This window comes from Equus quagga, chromosome 2 (assembly GCF_021613505.1).
Source record: "Equus quagga isolate Etosha38 chromosome 2, UCLA_HA_Equagga_1.0, whole genome shotgun sequence".
Classification (NCBI taxonomy): domain Eukaryota; kingdom Metazoa; phylum Chordata; class Mammalia; order Perissodactyla; family Equidae; genus Equus; species Equus quagga.
The window spans coordinates 110,227,880-110,250,873 of record NC_060268.1 but is presented as its reverse complement, the minus strand read 5'-3'; the positions used below and the strand labels follow the sequence as shown (position 1 = coordinate 110,250,873).

Here is a 22,994-nt window from a genome sequence, read left to right as displayed (position 1 = left end):
CCCTAGTAACAAGGTCTGAAGGGACTGAAGGATACGACCGTGGAGGAGGAGGAGGAAGGGAAATAAGTGCCCTGGAAAACCCACAGGCCTCCTAATCAGCTCCTGAACAGTTGAAAGGCCCTTTTTGGGATTCACGTTTTTCCAGTCTGCAGCCTCTTAAAATGCAAACTAAGGTGCCATTTGCACCATCTCTCCCATTTAATTAGTGTTTTTTTTTTTTAATTCACAGATTCTCAAAGTAAAAGGACCACTGGAGTGGTGTTCTATGTCATCAGTGGACTGTGCACTAACAAGAAAGTGGGGGGATCAAAGCCTCATTCTTAGCCTGGCCTCACAGGAGGCCCGGTACCCCTGCCACCAAGGGGCTGTTTATCCCTTTCCCATTTTCCCAAGGAGTGTGGGTTTTAGCTGGATAAGCACAGTATATATCTTTTTATAGGCAGTTATAACTGATTTCAAGAAGGCTGTACGCATAGTGAGAAAGAGGACCAACTTTGGAGTCGGCTCCCTGGGTTCAAATCCCAGGGCTACCACTTATTGGTAACTTGGGAAAAATTGGTTCACTTACTTCATTTTCTCCATCAGAAAAATGTGGATAATGGAAGTCCCTAGTTATATGGAGTACTTCTGAGGATTAGATGTTAATAGGATGCCTGGAACATGGTAAACAGTCAATAAATGTTAGCCATTATTCTAACACGTCGAACTATTCAAAATAATTCATGATACCCTAATGCCCCATTCAGATTTACTTCTTGACACTTTACTTCTTGTATCATTCTCCGTTTGTGTCCATCCTTCCTGTCTCCTTCTGGATTGTGGGTTCCTTGAAGGTGGAGACTGCATACTACCCTTATGGACCCACAGCACTGAGCACAGCCCTGTATGTAGTGATTACTCGGTTTGTTGAGTAAATTAATGAGGGTGTTAATAATGACTCGTGTTTGAATGGTGCTTTGCAGAATACGAAGCACACACACACAGGAAGCCTGAGACTCGAAGTTTAAGACACTTGCCCAAGGTCCAGTGACCTGTCTATGCCAGAGTCAAGTCCTGCGATTCTTTCCCTGTGCTCCTCCCACCAGGCCATCCTGCCTAGGAAAAGATGCTGAGTTTTACAATTTGAGACCATGTCTTTCTCCAGTTCTGTTGTATTTGACATACTGGGGGTATCTGTGTCAGCCTTCTATGAGTGGGAGCTTAGTCCCTCGGAGGAAGAAGTTGTTTTGCACGCCTTTTAACTCTGCCCTGGTTTTGCGCAGGTCACCACAAATGGCATCATTGCCACGAGTGAACCCCCAGCCAAAGAATCCCATCCTGGGCTCTTCCCACCGACCTTTGGAACAGTCGCGCCCTTCCTGGCGGACTTGGACACGACGGATGGCCTCGGGAAGGTTTATTATCGAGAAGACTTATCCCCTTCTGTCACTCAGCTGGCAGCAGAGTGTGTCCAGAGAGGGTTCCCGGAAGTCTCTTTCCAGCCCAGTAGTGTGGTGGTTGTCACCTGGGACTCTGTGGCCCCCTACCAAGGGCCCAGCAAGGACCCTGCCCAGGAAGGCAAGGTAAGCACCGCCCAGGTACAAGTGCAGAGGGGCTGACAGGTTGGCTTTGCACGCTTTGGTCTTCTGGGTGTGCTGCTATGATGTACATCATTCTCGTGCTATTGATAAAGACAAGACATCCAAAGCAAAATCCGATAGACTGGTTATTGCAGGTCTGAAACTTCCAAATCCTTATCTGCAAGGCTATATAACTGTGTGTTTTAATGATGATTAGAGGTAAAGAAAGCCAGTTCCTGAGATGACTGATACATAGCAAGAAAAGGGTTGATAAACTGCATCCTCTAGCTGCTGCTTTGGTGGTGGATGGTGGGAGGTAATTTCTAGTTAAATAGCGAAGTTATTAATATGAAGTGATAGGTTAAAATAACCAAGTGGTCCTGGGGAATGTGGAGAAATAAAGACAAGACCCACACTCTAGTTGGGGAGGCAAGAACCATTTGCACCATGTGAGTGGTTCCGAACCAAGTGTAATTGTTCTCCAGGGGTGGGCGTCTCTGTGGGCACAGTGGTCAGGAAAGGCTCTAAGGGTGTGGGCAGCTGGCACTGTCCTTGAAGGAAGGGGAATATTTGAGTAGGTCGAGAAGCCATCTCTAGATCTGAAGTGAATCTTTGGGACGTGCCTCAATTTCTCCTTGGAAAAATAGTTTCGCTCCACCATTATTTAATTTTTATAGGATTACAGGGTAGGGAGAAACTTGAAAGGTCCCAGAGACACCACCTAAATGGGAGATGTTCCAGGCTGGTAGTTCCCAAATTTGTGCACCACAGAATACTAGTCCTACGAGACAGTCCTTGAGAAAAAGGCCTCTCTGGCCAAATAAGTTTGGGAAATGCTAAAATTAATATCCCCCTCTTGGTGACTCACTCTGAAAAGCCCTGCAATAAAGAAACCTGCTTAGTTTTCTTTAATTTAGCAGTCCCCAAACATTTTGGCAATATCCTTTTTTCCCTCCCAAATAAGACACATCACATCCCATAAAACACACTTTGGGAAAGCCTGTTCTGGGCCTGCATGACACATTTTGCTTTGCCACCTATATCTGACTGAGTGCTGTGCTTGAAAACTGCTTCAAACGTTAAATTTCTCAAGTGTGTCTCCCTTTCGCTTGAGTGATGAACACCCAGCCCCTCATACAGAGCCCTTGCCTGCCTCTCGGGCCCAATCTCCCTTTGCCTTACCTCTCTGCACACCCTTTGAAGCAGCCGAATCAAATTATTTGCAATTCCCTAATCATGCTTATTTATTCCTTTGTTTATCCACCTACAGTATCCTGCACTTGCTGTCCTCTCTGCTTGTGACCTCCTCTCCTGACCCTCACTCCTGCTCGTTCATTCAAACTCGACAGCCTCCTCCACTCCCACCCCTCGCAGCATCGGCCATCTTCTGATGGCTCCTATAGCACTTGCACACGACTCTATTTTAGAATCTATCCCCTGGTTTTGCAATGTTTTGTTCACGTGTTAGTCTTCCCATCTAGCCTGTAAATTCCCGAGTGCAGGGAGCATGGCCCTTGAGATGTTATCTCACAGAGTCCTCCTACCATTTCTTTGCAATAGGTGCTTTTATCTCCATCTTACAGATTCAGGAGTCGAGGCTTAGAGAGCTTAAGTAACATGCCCAAGATCCCATAACCAAGGATGAGTAGAGCAAGGATTTGGATCCAGATGTGTTTTGCCCAAAGCTCATGTTCTTTCTTACCGTATGATGCTTGGGCTCAATGAATATATGCTAAATGATGAGTGTGGTTGAATATGTTTAATGGCCTGGAAACAAATTCTAAGGGTCAGAATTTGCTAAGTTACATGAGATTTAGGGCACCATCTAGAGGTACCATCTCTATAATTTTTGGTTGACTTCAGGGTCACAGTATGCAGAAGGTATTCATTAATTAATTAGGAAATTTCATGTTGACATAGCCTTAGAGAGATTTAAGGGGAACTATCCTGGAATACTTGATCTTTACTACAAAAGTACTTCTTTTAGAATAAAATGAGAATACTGCCATCTCTGTACTTTTTTATATATAGTCGGGTGAATAGCACATTTTAAGATCTGTAGATATTTTCCTGAGTAACTGAAGTTGAACTCATCTTCACAGAGAAACACATTCCAGGCTGTGCTGGCCTCCTCGGATTCCAGCTCCTACGCCATTTTCCTTTATCCTGAAGATGGTCTGCAGTTCTCTACGACATTCTCAAAGAAGGAGGAGGACCAAGTTCCCGCTTTGGTGGCATTCAGTCAAGGTTTAGTGGGATTACTGTGGAAGAGCGACGGAGCTTATAACATATTTGCTAACGACAGAGAATCAATCGGAAATTTGGCCAAGTATGCTTTCTTTGTTCCTCACTAGATTCTCCCCTTAATAAGATTATCATTTTATCATTTTATTGAGGATAATGTAATGGGCATTATAGAACATTACCTAAAAATGTTCCCACGGATTTAAATTTTACATATAGTTTTTATATTATGTAGTACTTTTTTTCTAATGGACTCAATGGCATATACTCTTAGAAAGAACATGTATCCTATTTTTTAGATATCATCCTCATTTGAAACAGTTTCTACCATCTCTTCTACAAGTACAAAATTAGAAATAAAAGTTATTAAACCTGTCTCCTGCTATGAACCCAAGGCTGAGAAAACCCTTTTCCCCCCACGTTGACCAGGGGAGAAATTCTTACAACAGAAACAGGCAGTTTTGTAGAATTTGGCAAAAGGAGAGAAAACTCAGACTGCTTTTCTAAAATTAAAATCTTTCCTCTCCCATTATTCTTTTAAAAATAAAGAAAGAGCCTCCTCCCGATTTCCTGTTGTCAAACTGAGTCTAAAACTCCTCTGCCCTTTACTTAACTGTGGGCTCATAAACGCTTAACTACTGGCTTTGCGGAGGTGGGGGAAGCCCTCATTATAGCATTTGCCTATTTCCATGGTGTAAATACTCCTACCATGGCCAGTTTCCGGATACTTTTGTCATGTTGCTCAACGTGGAGTTGAGGAAAGATGAACCACTATATAGTATTCTCACCATACAGTTGCAGTAGACTTAAACAACTTCAAAAGCATAGATAATAGTAAAAGAATTCAGATGCGATGTTTTGAGTATTTACTGCCTTTGTTTTTAATATAATTTAGTTAACTGTAAGTTTATATAGTTTAACTTTTTTACCGGCTTGCAAAACTGCTAAAATTTAACAACCGGCTCTCATGAGCCGGTGCAAGCAAGCTCTGCCCACCACTGCCTTCACTGAGGTCCCGGGCAGACAGATCGATTAGATTCGATTTCTGCAGGACTTTCTTGATTCCTCATCCCCCATCCCACCCCAATTTTTCGCTCAGTGATCTTCACGGAGTAATGTATGTCCGTTCTATCGTGTAATCTGGTGATTTTACTTAATTTCTGATAGGAACACAGACACATAATAGTAAAAAGGGAGCAAAGAGTAGAGGTTAGGGTTATTCTATTGTATTTTACAATAATAAAATGCCTTTAGATTCTGAATCTCATTTGCATTTCATTACACCCTTGAGCATAAAAAGGTAAACTGAGACCTGTCCAAGAGTCACAGTTAATAGAGTTAGGATTTCTAATAAACCATCTCTGTACTGTTTTCACTTAGAACACTTCTGACACCAACTGGGTGTCCTACAATTCAATTTAAGTCTGACACTAACTGCCTTGAGTTAGCACAGACCCCACAGGTTAGGGGCTCAGTCCCATCAGAGTGCCCCTACTTCAGATGCCAGTCACAAGTCCCAGGTTGCCACCTGTACTTTGATCAACCAGCTGTAAATTGGGTGTTCTTCCCATGGCCCCCTGCTCAGGTTTGATAATTTGCTAGGATGGCTTATAGAACTCAGAAAAACACTTTACTTACTATTACTAGTTTATTATAAAGAATATGGCTCAGGAACAGCCGAACAGAAGAGATGCATAGGGCAAGGTATGGGACGGATCCAGACGCGGAGCTTCCATGCCCTCTGCGGTGCACTACCCTCCCAGCGCCTCGATGCGTTCACCAACCCAAAACGTCTCCCAACCTCATCGTTTAGGGGTTTTTATTAAGCAGACGTGATTGGTTAAATCTTTGGCCATTGGTGATTAACTCAGTCTCTGACCCCTCTTCCCTCCCTGGAAGTCAGGGCACGGGGCTGAAAATTCCAACCCTCCGATCATCTTGGTCTTTCTAGTGACCCGCCCCCATCCTGAAGCTATCTAGAGTCTCCAGCCACCGGTAATCTCATTAGCATACAAAAAGACACTCATCGTTCCAGAGATTACAAGGATTTTAGGAGCTATGTGCCCAAGACAAAGACCAAATATACATTTCTTATTATATCACACCATGCCATGGAAAGAGAATAACGGAGAATATGAGTGACTCCAGTCAACAGGTTACTCATACGGTAGGGCATATGACCAGCGATTAGTATAAGTCATATTTTAAGGCCTGGCAGTGTCCCTGGAATGCACCTCTCAAATGGCTGAGGGTAAGCCTTTGCTAGTGTTCTACTCATTCGGATACAACCTCACTGGATGGTCTCAGCTCTGTGATGACCAGACATGACCGTGTCTGCTCTCTCACCCTCCAGCCTTGGCTGTAGGTGGAAGCAGGCAGTGGGTTTCAAATTGACACAGACCCCCAGGGCTCCTTCTGCTTGGTTGGTGGGGGTCGTTTGTGGGTTGCTGGCCTGTTTCTAAGAAGCCTGTCCTTCCTTGTAGGAGCAGCAACTCTGGGCAGCAGGGTGTCTGGGTGTTTGAGATTGGAAGTCCAGCCACAGCCAGCGGCGTGATATCTTCAGACGTGAACCTCGGACTGGACGATGGAGCAGAATATGACGATGAAGATTATGACTCAGTGACACATCTGGGCCTGGAGGATGTAGGCACCACATCCTTCCCCTATGAGACTCCAAGAAGGGGAGACACTGGCACACACAACAGGCCCAGTGTCCTCTCCCCCCGCCACCTGGCTACCGAGAGACCCCTGGGGCCTCCCACAGAGAGGACCAGGTCTTTCCAGTTGCCGGTGGAGAGATTTCCCCAGCAACACCCACAGGTCATAGATGTGGATGAAGTTGAGGAAACAGGAGTTGGTAAGGCCGTTTAAGTTGCAGTTGGTGTGCTCTTGGACACGGGTTTCCAGATGGAGGAGACTGAAGGGGTGTTGGTTGTGTGTATTACATGGTGGTTTGTAAGGATGAGAGCCCAGAGAAATGGGGTTGGGACCTCCCAGCTTCAGAGCGTTGGTGGCTGGGCCCGATGGCCTCAGAGACTCCAAGTGGTCTTTTGGGACTAGGGCTGTAGTTATGGAAACTGTGGAGCGTGTCCTCTTTCAAGTTTCCTGTTATTCCTTTTTGTCTGTTTTAGAGAGAAAAGTGCTTTAGAATTATTTTGAAAGTCAGATTTTCTTATTTGTGACTTCTGAGATCAGAAATCTATTCACCCACCTGAAAAAACATTTTAGAAGTTCCTTTGGCTATTTACGCAGTTTATCTTTGACATTTATTTCCTCTTGGTTTTGGAAGGAGAATGGTTGATTATTTTTCCTCCCAGGTCCTGTCAGTTTCAGAGTTGCTTTGTGAAGATTTAAAAATACAAAATAAGTAGATCCCCTTTTTAAAGATAAGTTTAAAGTACAATATCTTCTACTCAACCATATTATATCAGATTTTTGCTACATTTTGAGGGAAAACCATTTGAACCCCAGCATGCTTTGATTTGTCTTATGAAAGACATTCAAACTAAACAGTGTTCATTATTTTTTGCTCTTCTGGTTGACATATAATCCACTGAGATCCATTTAAATGGCATGGGCCAAGCCTTTGAATGATGTTTACTATGACTCTTTACTGCTTCTCCTATGAAATTATCATAAGGCCTTCAGAAAAATCTACTCCATTCTACATTATTCACTCATTTTTATTTTTCCTTACTTGTTCTGATTTGTCTCATAGCAATAGGCATAAATGTTTGTTCTTATTGAGTATCCCAAAGCATGGACAGGATCTCGTGGCCGGGGTAGTCTGCTTACTCACTTCTGAGGCACAGAAATGGAGAACATTCGCTTTAGTGGTGCGATGCGGACAGGGCTCATGTCTCAGGGCTCCCCCTACACACACCGTACCCTGGATTTCCTGGGGTGATGCTGACATCTCTTAGCGCGTGGCACTCTGCTCTTACAGCTGGGTTTCTGAGTGATCTCCCCCCCAGCTGTGTGGGGTAGGTTTACTTGCAGGTGATGAGATTTGAATCGCATCCTGCTTTTTACCCTGTCCACGTGTCTCTGAAATTCTCATTCGTGAAGCCATCACTTTGAAATGGGATCATATCTGGCCCCAACAGCTTATGGTGGTGTATGACTTGGTACTGAGAAAAGCCTAGATTTGAACCCAAAATGTGTCTTAAACAGATGTTTTTATGTCCCTCTTATCCTAGTTATTTCCCTGTTTTTATTAGAAAGGTCAGTGTCTTCTGTAGCCAGCAATGCATTCCTGGTGTTATGTGAGCAGTCACCCACAGATACACAGGCCATAAGGGACCCACTGGGGCTGGGCCCACAGCTGGGATGAAGCAATCCGTGGGTTCATCTCAATCCGTGGGAACATCTCAAATGTGTTCAGCTCAAGGCCCAAGTGTTCTTGGCTCCAAACGCCATCTTTATGCCCACTGGAAATTCTGCATATGTAGGACTAATTGAATCTATCTGAGCTAAACTTTACTTTTATCTTCGCCCATAACAGTCAATTATAAATTGGATCATTATCTCCTCTAAAAATGCATCCCCTCTGTGCTTTTGAACTTCATTCCAAATTAATTTGCTCTGGATTAAGGTTAATGAGCTAGTTCATAATTTTTATAAAATGAACCTGGGCAGTAGAAATTTGAAATAGGGAGAAATTCTTTTTGTTTCTTGTGTCAAAGGCTTTTAGACTAGGTGTTACTTAGGAATTATTTCTAATCAGCTTTTCAGCGTAAGAACTTCTGTGTTATACTCCGGGGAGAAGAAAGGGGCAAATGGGTTTTAAAATATTTTAAGGTCATTAAAATGGCAAATTTTATGTTATATATATATTTTACCACAATAAAAAAGTAGTAAAAAAAAATATTTTAAGGTCCCCCCAAAATGTGAAGCTGATCTTTCTGACTATATTAGATGGACATCATATTAAGATTGATTTTGCATGGCTGTAACCTAATATGGACTCAGTGACACTGACTACCTTGGATTATAGCATTTTTAAGTAATTCACCATTATGATTTCTCAAGCTCCTTTTAGACCCATTTGCCTTGGTGATTTGAGTCATGGAGCCACCACACTATAGTCATGTGCCACATAGGGACGTGTTGGTCAACAACAGACGGCCCGCACATATGACGGTGGTCCCATGTTAGTACATGTAGCCAAGGTGTGCAGTAGGCTGTACCATCTAGGTCTGTGTAAGTGCACTCTAGGATGTTCGCACAACGAGGAAATCGCTTAACGGCACATTTCTCAGAACATATCCCCCTCATGAAGTGATGCATGACTGCATATAAGTAGCCTCAGGTTGTGAGTCCTGCCCCTGAACTGCCTAAGCAGATGGGAATTCCTGCAAGGCTTTGGATGCACAATGTGTTGAAGCCCCTGGTCCCCAGTCCTGTGAAGCATTTACAGGTGTGCTGTGTTTTCTCTGGGCAGTTTTCAGCTACAACACGCATTCCCGCCAGACGTGTGCCAACAACCGACACCAGTGCTCCGTGCATGCAGAATGCAGGGACTTCACTACGGGCTTCTGCTGCAGCTGTGTTGCAGGCTACACGGGGAATGGCCGGCAGTGTGTTGCAGAAGGTACTTGCTTCGATGTGTTCAGTTTCCGTGGGGAGAAGGAGGAGGAGTGGACTTTTTGTCTGGGTACTTGTTTGCAAAGGTTGCCTTACCCGGATCTCTAAAGGTGGGGAGTGTTTATAGTGGGATGAGGATACTGATTCTCTCATTCTCTATTCTTCCTCATACTTCTCCAATGGGCGTTCCTCGGAGAATGCCCATTTTCTAATAAGGCGAGGTCTCCTTCTTTCCTGTGCTGTTTCTCCATCTCTGAGATGACTGCCATTGGGAGCCCATCTTCACGAGTGCCCCTCGCCTGAGACAAAGGCTGAAGTGTTGAACTGATGCAGCCTGGACCAGGAATTGTTAACGCCTCTCATTGTCCTCAGTTTCTTTCAAACCTCTTATTTGGTCTCACTCACAGACTTGACTATCCTACTGGTTATTAGCCCTCAGCAGGGCCACTGTGGGCTGGTGTAGACCAAAGTTTGTAGTGGGTGGAATCTGTTCCAGTCCCCCTTCCCCTCGGGTTTTCCTTTCCTCTGGCCCTGAAATCACAGCATGGTAATGGCAGAGCATAAGGCGGGCACCACAGTTAATTTTAGAGCACCAAACCCATTGTGGGGCCAAGTCCAACACGGATGCAGCTGTGGGCTGACATCAGTTCTGAGTTCTGCCCCCAAAGGACCAGCGAGGCTTGATGTCCTCAGAGGTCAGAAGAATCTTCTCAGTGAAAGTCTAGGTGGTCAGGATATCGGTTTACTCAGAGAGTGAGACCAGTGGGAGTCCAGGGCCATAAACTGGAATTAAAATAAAAACAACAAGAACCCCACCGTACTGAACCTGTGTTCCTTCAGACGCCAAGTCACCTCACTTCTCACCAGTCGTTTTCCTTCTGTGTTTAATGAAGAACCGCAGTTGCTTTGCAGAATTTGCCTAATAAATAAGGCTGCGTTGAAGGAATGTTTTCTGTTTTTCAGATCCCCTGCCATAGCTATAGTTAAATCAGTTATTTTAATTTGCTAGAAGAAAAAATAGTTTCTTTCTGGGCCACAATTAGATAAAGTGAGTTTTGTTAAATATTATCTTCAGCAATGAAAGGAAATTTTGTGTACTTTTTATACTTTTAATTTTTGAGGATGTTTATGTGTTTTCTGTTTTCTTCTCAATCCCACCACCCCAGAGGGTGTGCCTTTGCTCCTTTGTTTTAGATTGGGCTTTTCTACTTTTCTCACCCAGGGAGAAGCTTCCAAAATCTACAATGAAAGCTTCTTCTCAAGAGCAACCTCATTAGCTCTTTCCACGTCAAATATCAGAGCTGGAAATGCTGAGATGTTTGGGTTTGGTGGCAAGCTCAGATGTGCCAAGCTTTTCTGCTACGTAATGATATTATATACACGCCCCGTAATAGTTTTGTGGTTTAAGTATTTGTTGGATTCTTGCTGCTTTTGAAACATTTTTATAGGTCAAAGTTTGGGAGAAAAAAATGTGTTTGCTTTCCTTAACTTGGCTTTCCTGCTTGTTTCTGCAATTGTTTGGGAGATGCATTTTTTCGATATTAGTCTTCTAACTTCACAGCATTCCCCAGTGTAATGACACAGTTTGAGAGCAGAAATATTCTGTGTGTTGAGCATGCCTTGGCTTCTCCATGACCCTGTTCAGCAGCTTGGACACATCGAACGCGGCAAAGCTCTTCAGAACGTGGGTGATGGCGCCCAGGTGTGAGCCTGTCTGTCCAGGGTTATTCAACAAACTTTCCTGAGAACTTGCTGAGACTGAGCGAGGGAGTTGGGTGTGAAAGTCCTGTCCCTAGTAATTTGTCATCTAGGAAGAAAAACAAGATATATACAATCAATAACTGATAGAATTTAATTCTGCATCAAACCTGAACAGTCCAAGGTGACATTTACCTCTTCCTTCAGTTTTTTTTAAAGATATAACTAACACACTTGATTAAAGTATACCATTTGGTGGTTTTTAGTATTTTCACTAAGATGTGCAGCTATCACCTCTATCTAATTTTAAAATATTTCCATCGCTCCAGAAAGAAACCCTATATCCATTAGCACTCTCACTTCCCCCGGAGTCCCTCGGCCCCTGTCCATAGCTAATCTACTTTCTGTCAATTTGGGTTTTCCTATTCTGGACAATTCATATAAATGGAACTGTGCAATTTGTGGCCTTTTGTTTTTAATTTCTTTCACTTAATGTTTTCAAGGTTTGTCTATGTTTTAACATGTATCAGTACTTCACTCCTTTTTTCTAGCTAAATAATGTTCCATTGCATGGATATACCACATTGTGTTCCATTCATCAATTGGTGGACATTTGTGTGGTTTCCCATTTTGGCTGTTATGAATAATTCTGCTAATAACATTCATGTACATGTTTTTGTACAGACACATATTTTCTGTTCTTTTGGTTATATACCTAAGAGTTGGAGTATGTATAGTATAGAAAATGAAAGTTCACTATATTGCCCTGACTGAACCACTGTTAACAAATTTCTGTACATCTCTTCAGATATTTTCCCATAGGTATAAGCTGACATTTATTATTAAGGTAATTTTAAAAACAAAAACAGTATCCTACATATATTATCTGGCAATTTATGAAGAAAGCCTTTAAATTTGCCACAGTAGGTTTCACATCTTTCCCAGTTGTCTAAATGAAACAATCCACAACAAACACTCCAGTCCACAAGCTGGTCCTGGGTCAGAGGGCATGTTGTGTGGCCTGTGATGTCTGCCATGCCCGGGCCTGCTCTGGCTTGGGCTGGATGAAGCTCCAGGACTCAGACTGGCGTCCCAACCCTGGGTAATAGGACTATATTGGAGCCAGAGATGCTTATTAAGATGTATTTTAGATCAGTCAACCAAATGTCCCCGATTTCCGGGACCATCCAGTTTAGCCCCGTTGTCCCAATGAAATTACTCGTGCTGTCCTTTATACTCTCAAAAGCTGTCAATTATATAATCACCTAGTTCTAGATGACCAGTGACACTGTTCTTCTCCTGAGATTATTTTATTTCCCCTGAAGTTCCTCCATCACACGATGGCTCTCACTGGAGCTGCTTTCATGCTGTCCATTGTCAATCAGCATGGAAGAGGGGTAGGACGTTGAAATTTCTAAGGCTCATGGCCACAGTTGTAGGTACTGCCTTCTTGGGAAGAACAACCACTTTCGCTTATCCCCAAACTCTTTACCCCAGCGCTGTTTTGCCTCTTTGCTTTATAGGTACAGCTCCTATCAGTCATGTTATTCTTTTTTGAAAGGCTGGCTTCTTTCTTTGTTCCCTGCTCAGGTTCCCCCCAGCGAGTTAATGGCAAGGTGAAAGGAAGGATCTTCGTGGGGAACAGCCAGGTCCCCATCGTCTTCGAGAACACCGACCTCCACTCCTATGTGGTGATGAACCACGGGCGCTCCTACACAGCCATCAGCACCATTCCCGAGACTGTTGGGTATTCTCTGCTTCCTCTGGCCCCTGTTGGAGGCATCATTGGATGGATGTTTGCAGTGGAGCAAGATGGATTCAAGAATGGGTTCAGCATCACAGGTAGTTTATGTCAGACATTAACATTAATGGGCCACACAGTGGTGCCTGGGGGACCCGGGAGTAAATGAAAGGGAACTCCATGTCTGCAGGCAACTTACTGATAAGTATTTTTTGGCTACAGAAATAAGATGTTGAGGTAAAATTATCAATAATTTTTTCTCTAATATATATGAGCTAAGACTGTCTAGAATTGTGTTTTGATCAGGGAGCAATTTCATGGTGGAGATTTAGAAGTCTCCGGCAGAGCAAATGATGTCGTCTCATATCCTTACAACCCAAAGTGTGCGGCTCACAGCTTCCCTCCTTCTGTTTATCAAGCCTGCCTCCAAATTCCAAACCAGTCTGAAAGTGATATTTGACATTTCTTCAGTATCTGCTCGGAGAAAAAGAACCTGTCATTTCTAGCTAAATTAAGCCTGATAAACATAATCCCCATGAGTCTTAGGAAACCTGAGTTTTCTTGGAGCTTCTTAGAGACTGTGTCCTGTTCAGTCTTTAGTGGACGTGCAGGCAGATGGTCGGGGGACATTTCCCTGAGTAGCGTGGCCTCCCGCATGCTCTGCCGAGGCCACTCCACCTGTGCGTGCTCGAGGCCCTTTCCTGGGGGCAGCTCGGGTGGAGGAGCCTGTGTCCTTCACCTCCAACCACTTCTAGGACCTGGAGTCTGTTATGCTGGGAGGCAGGTACATAGCCCTGCCTCCGACCACCGGGATCTGCCTTCTCCACCACCAGCAGCCTCGCTGGAGCCTCAGCCACGGCTTTTGTGGAAACACTGCTGAAAGCAGGGTCTGCAGGCTTTACACGGGTAACCCTCCAAAAGTTATAGCACGTAAATGCACGACTTCCTGAAGCGTGGCCATTTTAAGAAAGGAGGGGCTATATATTTGAAAAAGGGTGAACTTACCCGTAAGATATGCTAATTTATGGCCTAATGTTTTTTCTCCATATCCCTCAGGCATATATATCCTGCGTATTATAACCATGTTCATGTTCTAGTGCAAACACGCTCTTTCCTTTGCTGACATAGTTGAACTTTGCAGTCAGACCCACCTACCCTACTCCTTCCCTCCATAGCTTTTTACATGCGTGTTGCCTTGTATGTGGGTTAATTTGCCTTGGTGATACTTTGTAACATACATCAACTTCAGCAGCGCTGAGAGAGTCTTTACAAATTGCCTGCATAGCGCATCTTTGTTTCTACCACAGTCCTTTTTAACTGCCTCAGGACTTGTGTTATCAGTTGGGTATCTGCCTGGAACTTGCATACTGTAAAGCAGGAGTTGTCAAACTTCTTCTGCAAAGGGCCAGATAGTACATATTTTAAGCTTTGTCTAAACATTTTAGGCTATACCATCTATGTTGCAACTGCTCAACAGAGATAATAGGCAAAAGAATGAGCGTGACTGTGATCAATGAAACTTTGTTAACGGGCACTGAAATTTAAATTTCATATCATTTTCACCTATCATGAAATATTCTTTTGACTTTTTTAAAAAAAAATTGTAAAATGTAAAGACTTTTCTTGGCTCCAGGGCTGCTGACCAGATTTAGCCCTGGGGCCCTAGTTTGCCAGCCCCTGTTGTAATGGGAGCGTGCAAACATGGGAAAGGGAAGAAGCTGGAAGAAGGGGAAAATATTTTTTCTGCCTGTCTGGGGCTGCTGCTCTGCACAGAGCACAGGGAATTCCTGCTCCCAGGGTGGTTTCTGGTTCTGGTGATGGTTTGCCTTGAACTCACCAATCCTGAGCAGGGCTTAGCTGTTATAACAGTCATCACCTTAAATGACATCTGGGAGCCATTCACATTTGGCAGAGCACTTTTTAGCATACTTTATCTCATCTAATTCCCACAAGATAGATTGTATCCCATTTTTTATCATCAGGAAATGGAGGCTCAGTGGAGTTAAGTAGCTTGTTCAAGTTCACCCAAGCAGTACTGGGCACAGTTGGAGTCAAACCCCAGGCCCCTGCTTTGCCCAACACTACGCCTGAGCCAGCCCGTCTCAGATGCTGCTGTGTAGCTGGGAAGCAGCTTCTCTCCTCTGTGCATGACTCAGTTGGGCCACATGGATATCCCAGCTCTGTCCTCAGTGTCACCAGCCCCATTTCTATCAATCACACTGAAGCATCTGCAGAGGAGGTGTGGGCCCACCCCCACTTCATGGTGCAGCACTGTGAGTCCAGGGCAGGCATGAGGGCGTCTTCTCTGACCCCAAAGTGATGGACTGACCTTGCTTTCCAGGAGGCGAGTTCACCCGCCAGGCCGAGGTGACCTTTGTGGGGCACCCGGGCAAGCTGGTGATTAAGCAGCAGTTCAGCGGCATCGACGAGCACGGACACCTGACCATCGACACGGAGCTGGAGGGCCACGTGCCGCAGATCCCGTTCGGCTCCTCGGTGCACATCGAGCCCTACACAGAGCTCTACCACTACTCCCGTGGGGGTGAGCCTGCCGCGGCCGGGACGGCCTGGTGACAGCCACCTGCTCCAGCTGCCCGCTGCGGCAGCCCCGCACGGGTGCACTCACCTGGGCTTCCAGAGGGAAATACATGGATGAGACCTTATTAGTGTCACCTTTCCACTGATTATAGACATAGTGCACACTCATCAGAGAGAATTTAGTGCCAAAGAGAGAATAAGTGTAACTTACAGTCGTAAAATCAGGACATTATTATTCACTTTAAATGTATTTCCTTTCAGCCTTTTCTCTGTATATATGTATAAAATATCCCAACATATATATAATATCCCAATATAAATATCTCAACATATTATGTAATTTCAAAATCAAGTAATATAATTTTATTATAATATACACGTATATATAGTTAACTTTTTATTTTAAATAATTTCAAACTTACAGAAAAGTTGAAAATAGCACAATTTTAGCACCATTTACCCAGGTTCAACAATTGTTAACATTTTGCCACATTTACTGTATCATTCTTTCTCACTCATATATACATATATATGTATATTTAAGAGTAAGTTGTAGACATCATGATCGTTCACCCTCTAAATACTTGACGTGTTTTTCCTAAGTACAAAACATTCTCTTACATGGCCACAGTACGATGATCGAAATCAGGAAATTTAACATTGATGCGATACTATTATATAATGTCCAGTCAGGTGCATAGTTTTTATTTAAATAAAATTGCAATCATACCACATTATTATATCTTCGCTTTTCCAATTAAAGACAAATCATGAATATTTTATATTTCATTAGGTAGGCTTTGAAAACACTTTTAAATGAATCCATACAATTCTATTGTGTGGCTATTAAGTTAAACTACTCTGTTTTTAAAGCTTAGGTTATTTCCAATTTGTCCTCTTAATGAGTTGAAATGACCATGTTTGTCATAAATCTTGACCAAATCTCTGATTCTTTTCTGACTTAATTCCTAGAAAAAGAAGTGCTGAGTCAAACAGTAGGAACTTTTTAAAGGCTCTTTTTAAATTGCCATCTAGAAAGTTTGTACCAATTACCAAGGCTTCATGGCTTAACTGTGGGGGAGGAGAGTGAGTGAATCGGAGATGGAATGAACAGGACCCCAGTCTGCAGTCAGCCTGCGACCAGATGGTGTTTCTGGCAGCCCAGCACGTGGGAGCTGGACAAGAGGCAGCTTACACTAATCTTTTATTTATCCTCTGGCTTTTATTATGAACTACAGCAGAGCACACAAATATAAAGAGTCTTTCATCCTTTTTTTAAAAATAGGAAGCTGAGAGTTTTGTCGTATGGCTAAGTGGGGCAGACCGCCTCTCTTCTCCCCTACTGAGGTTTGCTCACAGTAGTAATTTTCCAGAAACTGGCTACTGAAACCCATTTAATGTCTCATTTTTTTAATATCAGAAAACTACTTAATCTAGGGTTATACATAGCAACCACTATTTCTTGAATCCTAAGTGAGATAGCCTACATAAAGCAGTTAGCGCTCTGCTAGTCATGTGGTAAATGCTTCATAAACGATAGTTTATCTTAATGATAGTATTAGCCTGCTTGATTCCAGAAGTTTTACATACATTGTCTTATCCTCACCCCATCCATGTTGTAAAAGAAATTGAGGCTAAAGAAGTTAGTCACCGGCCCTGTGATCACACAGCTTGTGAGTGATGGTGCCGCCTGAATTCAGGTGTATCTCCTGCCACGTATGTGCTCTTTCCACCAGACCTTAATCTCTGGGTTGATTCTGGGCGGCTTAGGAACTTACAGAGAAGCACCTGATGAGAAAAAGCAATAAATATTACTAATGCGAGTAACACCAAGAATAGCATGGGAAATCTATGAGTGGAGTGAGTCCCAACACAGAGATAAATGGCCTTATTTGACCCATTCCATCTGATCCCTCGTCTGGTAGCATTGTGGGCAGGGAATACTGCGGCTGGTTTTAAAGCCCTTGATTAAGCCCCTTGCATCCTTAAGATCTCTCCTTTGTCTCCCCGCCTCGTCTCCCTCCTTCTTCCCCATCCCAGTGATCACATCCTCCTCCACCCGGGAATACACCGTGACGGAGCCCGAGCGAGATGGCGCTGCCCCTTCACACGTCCACACTTACCAGTGGCGCCAGACCATCACCTTCCAGGAGTGCACCCACGACGACTCCCAGCTGGCCCTGCCCAGCACCCAGCAGCTCTCGGTGGACAGCGTGTTTGTCCTGTACAACCAGGAAGAGAGGATCTTGCGCTATGCTCTAAGCAACTCCATCGGTCCTGTGAGGGGTAAGAGATGGCAGCTCAGACTGGGCATCATGTATGTGCCGGCACATCTGTCTCTGTGCCCTTTGACGTGTTATTTTTCATCTCTCGGGAAGAAGAAAATTATGCTAAAATATCTCCTGGCAGAAATAAATGTCTTGCCATCTATGATTCTTAGAAAACTACCTGTCTCTGTTCTGCTAACCTAAGGCTTCTTCATTATCCGATTTGGGCTAGAGCAAAGAGTGCTAACTCGTTGAGTTACAGAGTGGACCATCCAAAGGCGACAGCTGGTTTTGGCAAGGCACTTCAAACACTCTGATACTCAGCCTTGAAAGGAACGTGTGCTCTCTGCTGTGTGACAGCACATCGCAGTGCTGAGGTCTGGTCTCTCAGTGCTTCTGGCTGCATGGAAGGAGCTGGCATTTTGGGAGCTAGCATGACATCTGTCTCAGATTTCACGTCATCCAAATCTTAAAGCCCCAGGGGTTCTGTGTATTTTGAGTCTGGATGTTAAGATCTTTCTCTTTTTCAGTTATTTATGGTTCTCCTTCCATATCCAGGTCGCTTCTCCAGCTGCCCAAGGTTGTCCTTGCTTGACTCCAAAAAGCAGAAGGAGGGCAGGTGCCTTTCTCCCTCCTTTGACAACTGTAGCTCTAGGCAGCAGAGGTTGGCGCATCTTTTGCTTAAAAGGCCATAGAGTAAATATTTTAGATTTTGCTAGCTATACAGTGTCTGCCACAAGATCTCAGTTCTGCCATGGTAGCACAAAAGTGGCCACAGACCGTATGCAAGTGAGTAGGTGTGGCTGGTTTCCAGTAAAACTTTATTAACAAAAACAGGCATCAGTCTAGAGGGATGTAGTTTGCTGATCCTGCCCCAGGGTGACACAGGAGTCGGCTGGTTTCCTGTTCCAGGACCCCTGCTGCTCTCCTGGTCATCAGCTATGCCTTACTTTCTGTGGAAGGAGGAAACCTGCAAGACTTTCTGAATACTCACTTGGTTTCAATGGCTCTGCCTTCACAGATGGCTCCCCTGATGCCCTTCAGAATCCTTGCTACATCGGCACTCATGGCTGTGACACCAACGCGGCCTGCCGCCCCGGCCCCGGGACACAGTTCACCTGCGAATGCTCCATCGGCTTCCGAGGAGACGGGCGGACCTGCTCTGGTATGGCCATCAGTTGTGACTTGTAGGGGCTGGGGGAAAACAGCCTAGGAGGAATTATCCAGACTCTGTAAAGCAGAGATCTGGGTGAGGCGAGGAAGCACGGGTGAGGTACTTCCTGGTGGGCAGGCCATGCCCGGGCTGTTTAAGCCCCGCACTTGGTGTTCCCTTGGTAATGTGGGTTCCTGCCCTTTTCTTTCATCTGATCAGATGGACTGACTCTGAGCAACAGAGTAGGATGTATAAGACCACACTCCACTTCACCTTAAGAACACACAGGTTTACAGGGAAACTAAAGTCAGCACTGTTTATAACACTTAACAAGATGACGGTAACTGTCACGGACCCAGGCGCTGTCTGTTAAGCACTTCACAAACACCGTCTCATTTAATTTGAATTGAATTAAGTTGAGTTGAACCATCTCTGATGAGATAGGTTCTTTCAATTCTGTCTTTTTAAAATTATTTTTAATTGTGGTAAAATACATATAACATAAAGTTTAACATTTTAACCATTTTAAGTGTACAGTTCAGCAGCATCGAGTTCATTTGCATTGTCATGCAACCGTCACCACCATCCATCTCCAGAACTCTTTTCCTCTTGCAGAACTGAAACTCTATTCCCGTTAAGCAGCAGCTTCCCATTTGCCTTCCCCCCAGCCCCTGGTAACCACCTTTCTATTTTCTGTCTCTGAATTTGACTACTCTGGGTACCTTGTATGTGTGGAATCATACATATTTGTCCTTTTGTGACTGGCTTATTTTACTCAGCATAATGTCCTCACGGTTCGTCCACGTTGTAGCATGTGTCACAATTTCCTTCCTTTTTAAGGCTGAATAATAGTGCATTGCATGTGTATACTCCATTTTTTTCAATCCATTCATCTGTCTATGGACACTTGGGCTGACTCAATTCTTTGGCTATTGTGAATAATGCTGCTATGAACATGGGTGCACGAATATCAATGTTTGAGTCCTTGCTTTCAGTTCTTTTCAGTATATTACAAGAAGTGGAATTGCTGGATCCTATGGTAATGCTATATTTGATTTTTTGAGGACCTGCCACTCTGTCTTCCATAGTGGCTGCACCATTTTACATTCCCACCGACATTACACAAAGGTTGCAATTTCTCCTTTTCCATGCCAACACTTGTTTTTTTGTTTTTTTTGATAGTGGCCATCCTAATGGGTAGGAGGTTCATTCCTGTATTTACAGATGAGAAAATTGAGGCTCATTAAAGTGAGCCAGTGATGTTGGAACATTGCAATTTGAGTCTCTGACTCAAGCCAGTATATTACTGTGCTTTCTCATGGCACTGATTTTATTACTTATAGTTTAACTTTGAATAATTTCACATAGGTGGCTTGATATTTATATGTTTCTTACTAAATTTTAACCCACTACCAAGGGGCAGTTAGTTGACTCCTGACTCAGTGAAGAGTCCAGACAGCAGAGGCCACTAGTGCACGAATGTCCCGTGCTTCAACCAGTGCTGCCTAAATCTGCAGCAGACGGCTCACTGATGAATGTAAGGAATGCCAGAAGTAAGATTTCCTCGTGACGTGAATGTGTCCGCACATATGTTTGGCCAGAAAGATGACCAGCCCCCTTTAAGGCCTGGGGTAAGAATCTAGGGAGCCCAGCAGCCTTGAATTTGGGAAGGATGCCTTGGGTCTGGAATCCAGGGCCTCCAATTAATGGCAGATTTGGTGTGCTGATTTACCGTGAAGGTTAGCAGATCCTGCTGTGGGGTGTTGCTGTAACTGCTTCAGGGTGAAGCTTCAGGTAAGCTGCTCACTGGAACGTCTGACCTGATGGAGAGCAGGGACTTCGCTTACAGGAGCAGGCTGCACCGTTGCTTAGCCAGCTTACTGATAACTTTGTACATGTGCTAGAATTCAATCCGAGACTCACTTTCCTTGTACCATACCACTGGGGAGGGGACATAGTTCCCACTCACCTCTGATCATCAGAGTTCCCCAGATTTCCCCAAAGAGCCCAACGGCCTCAAATGGCTGAATTGGCTGAGGCCAGTTTGAAGCAGCATGATACTTTGTGTGTGTGAGCGGAGCCCTCCCTGGGCCATGAAGATGCGATGCACACCAGGCAAGGATGGGGCTCCCTCATTTCTCCAGCAGAAGCCTGCACCTCCTTAGCCTTTATGTAGCCCTGTGTCAATTTCCTAAGCCAATCGAAGCTTAGTCCAACATGGAGCTACCGCAGTGCGCTGCTGCTGAACCCCACCCTGGCTAAGTCCACTCTTGGGGTCGGAGCTTGTCATAGTGGGAGTGCTTGCTTCCCTTCACAAAGCATGACCAGTCATGCTTTCTGTAATCTGTTGCTATCAGAGAAAACCCTCTGAGGTCCTCACCCGGGAAGACAGGTGGTCGTGTGTGGACTTGCCTTTGTCCTATGGTTAGTCCTCGTTCCGGCAGATTAGCGCCATGGAATGTGGGTATATTCCCAGTCAGGCTACGTTTTGTTCCGGGTCACTAGAACGTGCTCCAAAGTGTTAATGCATTGAGACACTAGGCTGATGATAGGAAATTGCATTAAGCAGATCACTTCATGTATTATTTTGACCTGGAAAGTGCCTTAGAAGAGAATGAGGATGAGCCTTTGTAATTCAGTGTGCATGACGCTGATATAATGATAGATGACATCCCAAACAAGGCCGGTGTTGGTTAGACACCGCAGAGCGAGCCTCCAGGGTAATTAGGAGAAGACTTCCGGTTGGCTCACAGAGCTCTGGAGCCTGGCAGAATGGCTTCGTAGATTTCTCAGTTGGGAGTCTGTGGAGAGAGTTTTGGATAATCTCTCGCTGAGTAATTTTGAGTACACACAAGGCATTTAACAACTCAGCCATGAGACTCTCATTCTTAAAGAGCCTGATCTTTAGAAAAGGGACAAATTGGAGAAACTTAAGAGTTGTTGGAAATATGTGAAAAGTAGCCACTCTGGAAAACAATCAGAAAGGAAGCAGTAATTACAAGAATAATCCAGGATTTTCCTATTGGGGTAGAGAATGATTTATATGAAAGGAAATCTCTCCCCAGAGAAGAGGTTGACTCGATGTTGAATAATAAGAACAATAATCTTCAAACAGATATTGTGATATTTTATGAGGAACAGTTATCACCAATTCACTACTTCCACCAAAGAAAGGATTAAAGTCTTAGCCTCAGTTTACGGAAGGGAGGATTTAAATGAGACATTAGGAGGAATTTCTAAACTGTAAGCACGATGAGATCTTAGCGGGGAAATTGCTAGGTCTAGCTCTGAAGAAAAGGGGTCGCCCAGCTTGGATTATATGTGTAGACCTGCATGGAGGTGGAGGTTGTGGTAGGGGACCATCCGCTCCCTGATCCCGTGGGCCCCCAGGTCCTATTTTCCAGTGGCTCTCCAGGTAGGGTGTGAGGGCCACGCACCCTTCTAGTCACCTAAGAAGCTTTTTTGAAACACACAGCTTCCCTTTCCATAAACCTTCCAGGGGGGAATGGAATTCGGAAAAGTTCCCCTGGTGATTTTGTTCTGTCCCTTTGACTGAAAACTGTTGCTCTGTGCTCTGTGCTCTGGCACTTGAGTGTGAGCCGTGGAGCCCTGCAGTCTGCATGGTGTGTCCAGACATCTGTGCTGGGAGTGTCTTCTGAGAGTTGTGGCGCAGAGACAGTGGAAGCCAGATGATCTTTTTCTCGCATGCTGTTGGAGCAGCAGCTGGTGGATGGAGTGTAAAGTCCACGCTTGCTGAATAGCCCCCACACCCACCGCAGCGCCAGCCCAGGGAAGAGGCTGCCTTGGGAGGTCTTTGTTCCATAACCTTACAGCTGTGCCTGGAGCAGTCCCCTTGTGTGAGATCTTGTATCTTAAACATTTCACAGAAACGTACATTGCAGTATATTTTCAAGAAGCTGGATACCATTGGGTTTGGGTTTTGCCTGGCTATAGGTCAAACCATGCAGCTGGTGTGGCAAAAATGCTTGTCTTGTGCAGTGTTGTCCAATAAGCCAGCAGGGCATTTGTCTCACCGATGGAGAGACTGGCTAGATTGCCCATCAGAGGTGTACCCGTGAGCTTTTGTCTCCCGAATGTGAAAGATTCCCATTAGGGCATTAAGGAGGGGTGGTTGAGATGGGGAGGGGAGTTGTGTGGTCTCAGCCATTATGAACTCCTCCTCATCGCCGTCTTAGAGTTCTAGAAAT

The 22,994-nt window shown here is 44.5% G+C and overlaps 1 protein-coding gene across 1 annotated transcript in view; it reads left to right on the top strand.

The window, feature by feature from the left end:
- Nucleotides 1-22,994, top strand: part of NID1 (nidogen 1) — a 77,292-nt gene that overhangs the window by 18,020 nt on the left and 36,278 nt on the right. The window contains exons 2-9 of the mRNA XM_046652181.1: nucleotides 1,263-1,562; nucleotides 3,662-3,888; nucleotides 6,287-6,660; nucleotides 9,247-9,396; nucleotides 12,678-12,929; nucleotides 15,170-15,370; nucleotides 17,407-17,652; nucleotides 18,655-18,798. Of these exons, the coding sequence (XP_046508137.1) occupies nucleotides 1,263-1,562; nucleotides 3,662-3,888; nucleotides 6,287-6,660; nucleotides 9,247-9,396; nucleotides 12,678-12,929; nucleotides 15,170-15,370; nucleotides 17,407-17,652; nucleotides 18,655-18,798 (1,894 nt within the window). The remainder of the gene's footprint in view (nucleotides 1-1,262; nucleotides 1,563-3,661; nucleotides 3,889-6,286; nucleotides 6,661-9,246; nucleotides 9,397-12,677; nucleotides 12,930-15,169; nucleotides 15,371-17,406; nucleotides 17,653-18,654; nucleotides 18,799-22,994) is intronic.